The following is a 6,000-nucleotide window of genomic DNA, read 5'->3' as shown; positions in this document are numbered from 1 at the left end:
TTGAGCTCGACAGAGATACGCTGCATACTCGGTTGGGTAGCGCCCACGAGTGCCACTCCGGAGTCAGGCTTGTGCTTTTGCGTTGGTGTCGCTCATGCCAGTTAGACTTGCTCTCCACGGACCAGTTAGTGTGGATAGAGCCGATAGTCGCAGCGGGGCAGGGACGGGTGTATTCACAGTCCCGGGGACGGGTATGCTTACAGTCCCGATTTGGATTGGGTCAGATTTGACATTTCCTACAGTCGGTTAGTGTAGAGCATGATAGTGTAGTGGATGATAGCGGTAGAGTGTACTTCCTGCTTTTCCTTCTATCCTTGCTCCCTTCTGTAGACTTAGTGGGTGACCGATGTCGTGTTGGGCGGTACCCACTGAGGACTACTCGTTTTTACAGTAGTTCTCACGCCCAGTTGTTACTTATGTTTTGCAGAGTCACAGGTGCCGGCTGCTGCATCTTCCGCCGACCAGGATCGAGGCAAGGGCGTTGCGAGCTAGAGCCCTACCCGACAGTCAGAGCTAGAGGCTTTCCCCTACTGCAGGTAGTTGTTGTTTTGGAGTTTATGTACATAGTTGTTTAACTCGCCAATGCGAGTAGCCTTGTATTTTGGATTCTAGCTATGTATATGAAACTCAGTTATTTAGTTTTTTGAGCAGCTCTATGCTACTGTTTGTAGTATCGTATTTCTTCAGGTACTTTGACGCTTCGTATACAGGAAAAATTTCTTTGTATACGGCGGATTTGTCGGCGTGCCCGGGGAACGAGATATCCGGGGCGTGACAATTTAATTTTTAGCAAAATAAAAATATAAATGCGAGCTCAATTATAAAAAGACTCATTTATATGTAAAGTTTCAACTATTAGATCAAAGTCTTATGGATAAAATTTTATAAATTTATTTTTTATATATATTCAACCTAATCCTTTTAACTTATTGTTCGTTGGCTAACTCGTGAGCTGACTCAAACACGAGTTAAATTTTTCGGCTCGATACTTTAACGAGCTAGCTCGTGTTCGGCCATAGTTAGTTAATTCGCGAATTATTCGCAAATTATTCGCGAATTTTTGAAAACCCGAATTAAACGGCCGTTTTCGAATTTTTTCCAAAAATTCGGAAGAAAAAGGTATTTTTTGACTAAAAATACGTGTTCGCGTATTATACGGCGAGCTGAATTATTCGGGCAGAAAAAACGGATCGTGCCCGCACTGCCCGCACTCCCACGCGCTCCCGCATGCGCACGCGGGCCGGCTGGCCCAAAACAGTAAAATACAAAAAAAAAAAAAACGAAGGAAAAAACCTTTCCAAACACCTGCCCTCGCACTAAGACCAAAAAAAAAAAAAAAAATTCTTTTCAAATTTTTATTTATTAGCTTAATTTTGTAGCTATTTATTCATACTTTTAAAAGATTATGAATATTTATGCTAATAGCTATAAATCTTGAGAGAAAAAAAATTTATTTAATACACGAATTTTTATCCTGAATTTTTAATTGGTAAACATAGAATATCCGTATAAATCACGTATCCGTAATAATTGATGAATTCATTTTTAACCATTTTTTCAACAAATTTAAAAAATTAGAGACAAATTCTATCCGAATTATACCCGTACCGAATTTTTTGCTGAATCCAATTAATTAACTATGTAGTTCGGCCAAACACGAGCCGATACCGCGGCCATGCGCGTGGTTCGTGTTCGTCCTCGTTTACCACAACTGAAGACCCGTAAAGAGTATAACTTGTAATACTAGTGAGGGAGGAAGCTAATGCTTAATCTGCGCCAACATGTGCCGGGCGTCTCTGCTGCTGGGCCTCTCATTCGGATCATCGTACGTGCAGAAGCAAGCAATCTTCAGAACCAGCAGCATCTGCTCCTCAAACCCCTTCCCCACCAGCTTCCGGTCGATCGCAGCCGTCGGATCCTCCGACTGCAGCGCAGCCCGGACCCATCCGATGACCCACATCTCGTCAGTCTGCTGAAAGAACTCGTCCGACGGGAACCTCCCGGTGACGAGGACCGCCAGGATGACCCCGAACGAGTAGACATCGCTCTTTTCGGTGTACGATAGCGTCTGGTAGTACTCCGGTGCGATGTACCCGAGAGTCCCGGCCACGTTGTTCGAATTCATCGGCCCGCTGATCGCATCGCCGGGGACGAGCTTCGCGAGCCCGAAGTCCGCGATCCGGGCGTTGAGATCTCTGTCGAGGAGAATGTTTCCCGGCTTCAAGTCGCGGTGGATCACCTTCGGGCGGCGCACCGTGTGGAGGTACTCGAGCCCGTCGGCGACGCCGAGGGCAATCTTGAGCCGGCACGGCCAGTCCAGCGGCGGAGTGCCGCGTTTCATCACGTCGTGCAGCGAGCCGTGCTGCATGAACTCGTAGACGAGGTAGTGGCAGCCGGGCTGCGCGACGTGGGCAAGAAGGCGGAGGAGGTTCGGGTGACGTATGCGGCCGATCGTCATGATCTCCGACCGAATCTGGCGCATGCGGTGGTCGAGCATTTTGCTGTCATCCCGGCACAGCTGCGCGGCGGCGTCGGCGTTGGCGGGCGGCTGGACGATCTTCTTGATGGCGACGGGGACAGCGCGGCCGCGATGGACGAGCACGGCCTTGTAGACCTCGCCACAGCCGCCACGGCCAATCACCTCGAGAGGGCACGGGAGGTTGTGGCTGCGCCAAAGGTGGTCGATGAAGGAGAGGTTCTCAGGGTCGAGAAGCATCGGGGTGAAGATGGTGGCCCTGTTGTTTCTCGGCTCCTCAGGGCGGCGGATCGCGCTCTTGATGTTGGTGCAGCAGGAGACGGACAGCCGCCAGAGAACGAAGGCAACGGTTCCGAGCGCAAAGCAGACGGCGAAGGAGACGGAGGCGCCGACCCAGAGAGGGTGGGCGAGGAAGCGGCCTAGTGACGAGGGCGGGATGTGGATGTGGGCGAGTAAGAGGCGTCTGGGCGTGAGGACAGGTGTCGCGGAGGAAGAGATGGTGGTGGTGAATTTGGATTGTGTACCCTCAGCAGAACTTATTATTAGAGAGACGAGGACGAAGAGGAGGATATACTCCATGGATGGGGCCTGGGGAATTATAATAAGGGAATGAATATTAGTAGTTAATTAAAGGGCACCAGGCCTTCGGTATACAGAACTCAAGCGAAATGTTGAAAGTTCATTCAGCTAATTAACTAATATAATTTGTGCTTCGATTAATATAAAAAATCCCAAAATCAGTTTTTTTTTTTTTTTTTTTGCAATAAGTACTTTACATAAAATAATATATAATATATATATAATAAATATAATATATATATAGTATATATATATATTATATATAATATATATAATATTTATATTTAAAAAAATCTTAATTGGCAATAACTACTACTAGACCCCAGCAAAATATTTGGGCCTTATAATTTGTGCTCATTTATATTTAATGTTCTTGGAATTGCATCGCTTCATCTTAATTGACCTGAATACAGAATTTTTAATGTGAATGTTTGGATATTTTAATTTTCTTTTGTTGGAATAAAATGCCTGTTTAACTAGTTTTTTTTCTTCTTCTTCTTCTTTTGGCTTTTATCATAGTTTATATTTATATAAAATGTTTTTTGAATAAAGTTATTCAGTAGAATCAAAAAAAAAAATTTTAAATAAAATTTTTCTGATTTGTAATTTCTACATAAAAGACTTGAAAAGCTGTTTTCAGATGTCTGTGTCAAGCAAGCACTCTAAAGTCTAAACATCACGGCCAAGACTTCATATAAGTCTTCACAAACATTTACTTCAGTTGTTCGCGTGCTTTTCTTATTCAAATTTTTCACATTCCACTTACTTAATCGTCCACCGCGTCCGCGTCCGCGTCCGCGTCCTCGTCCGCGTCCTCGTCTTTTTGAGAGAGACACATATTTAAGTTCTATCTATGACCTTTATTTTTTTTCTTAATAAAAAAATTGTTTAATGTCGATCCACCGTATCGTTGGGGTTAAAAGGGAGGGGTGGAAAAATAAAAATAAAATAAAATTTCAGGATAATGGTAACATAGGTCGAAGTTGTTTCACTAACCACAAAAAAATGAAAAACAAAAATGAAAAATTTCGGTTTATCCCAAATTTTCTACTCCTCTTTTTATTTTGAAAAACCTTCAAATACCATCTCTGCGGTTTCACATTTTTTTTATTTCAGTACCCTATAATTTAAAATGTATTAATTTAGTATTATGTAGTTTCATTTTTATCTTTTTATTATTCCCTCTACTAATTTTTTTTATTAAATCAGTGACAGAATTAAAACTAAAAAGTACTAAAATGGACATTCAATAAACCTAAATAGGGTATCTGAAGTTCTTTGTATATAATTTAACGAAATATTAATGGAGGAGCTGACGAAAAGAAAAAATAAAATCATATGATATTAAATTGATATATTTTAAATTACAGAATATTAAAATAAAAAAGTACGAAACCACATGGGTGGTATTTAAAGTTTTTGCTTTTATTTTTAACCCGACGACACGGTGAATCGACACCGAAAGATTTTTCTATTAAGTAAACAAAAAGAATACTGTAAGTGACAATTTAGATATATCTCTCTCAAAACAACAAAGATGAGGACGAGGACGACGATCGCGACAGTGCATAAGTATGCAGAATCAGAAAATAAGTAGATTTTTTATGCAAATTGGCCTTTTTAATTTCTACATAAAAGACTTGAAAAGCTATTTTCAGATGTCTGTGTCAAGCAAGCACTCTAAACATCACGGCCAAGACTTCATATAAGTCTTCACAAACATTTACTTCAGTTGTTCATGTGCTTTTCTTATTCAAATTTTTCGCATTCTACTTACTTAATCGTCGTCCGCGTCCGCGTCCGCGTCCTCGTCTTCGTCTTTTTGAGAGAGACACATATTTAAGTTCTCATCTATGACTTTTAATTTTTTTCTTAATAAAAAAATTGTTTAATGTCGATCCACCGTATCGTTCGGGTTAAAAGGGAGGGGTGGAAAAATAAAAATAAAATAAAATTTCAGGACAATGTTAGCATAGGTCGAAGTTGTTTCACTAACCACAAAAAAATGAAAAACAAAAATGAAAAATTTCGGTTTATCTCAAATTTTCTACCCCTTCTTTTATTTTGAAAAACCTTCGAACGCCATCCTACAGTTTCTCACTTTTTTTATTTTAGTACCCCATAGTTTTTTTTTTTTTTTAGTATTCTCTCCACTATTTTTTTTTATTAAATCAGTGACAAAGTTAAAACTAAAGGGTACTAAAATAAATATTCGATAAATCTAGATGAGATATCTGAAATTCTTTGTATATAATTTAACGAAATGTTAACGAAAAAGCTAATAAAAAGAAATAAAATAAAATCATATGATACTAAATTGATACATTTTAAATTACAGAATATTAAAGTGAAAAAGTGCGAATGTATTTAAAAGTTTACTTTTTATTTTTAACCCCGACGACACGGTGAATCGACACCGAAAGAATTTTCTATTAAGTAGATAGAAAAAAAATTGTAAGCCAAAAATTTAGATACATCTCTCTCAAAACAATAAAGACGAGGACAATGACGACGACCACGACGGTGTATAAACTTGCAGAATAAGAAAATATTGAGAAAAAAATGATATGTCAAGGACCAGAGCCGAATATTTATGTAGTAATTCTTTATGCAGAAATTAAAAGTTTGAAAAATTTTAATTCAAATATTCTTTTCATGTCATTCAATATTAATATCAAAATAATTTATTTTGTTAGTAGTGCAGTATTTATTGGCGTGATCACCACAAGCTACAAAATACGCAAAAATACAAATTATCAAAGTGCAACTAAAAAAAAAAAAAGAAAAAAGAATAGTTGAGCTAATTTTTATAATTGTGGTGGTACAACGTGATTTGGAGAGTAAAATGCATGAATAGCCCTTGTGTTATCTGAATATCTTCTGGTATTTTGTTAGAATAATTTTAAAGTTTTACAAAATTATTAATAAATTTAGTAAATTTTTTA

At 39.1% G+C, this 6,000-nt stretch overlaps 1 protein-coding gene across 1 annotated transcript; it reads right to left on the bottom strand.

Annotated features, from left to right (window-relative positions):
• Window positions 1,724–3,141, bottom strand: LOC109727448 (leucine-rich repeat receptor-like serine/threonine/tyrosine-protein kinase SOBIR1). Its single transcript, XM_020257582.1, has one exon. The coding sequence runs from the start codon at window positions 3,053–3,055 to the stop codon at window positions 1,760–1,762; it is 1,296 nt and encodes a 431-aa protein (XP_020113171.1). The 5' UTR covers window positions 3,056–3,141; the 3' UTR covers window positions 1,724–1,759.

Source organism: Ananas comosus, linkage group 22 (genome assembly GCF_001540865.1).
Source record: "Ananas comosus cultivar F153 linkage group 22, ASM154086v1, whole genome shotgun sequence".
NCBI lineage: Eukaryota > Viridiplantae > Streptophyta > Magnoliopsida > Poales > Bromeliaceae > Ananas > Ananas comosus.
Note: the sequence above shows the minus strand (reverse complement) of the source record. Positions and strands in the feature narration are given on the sequence as shown.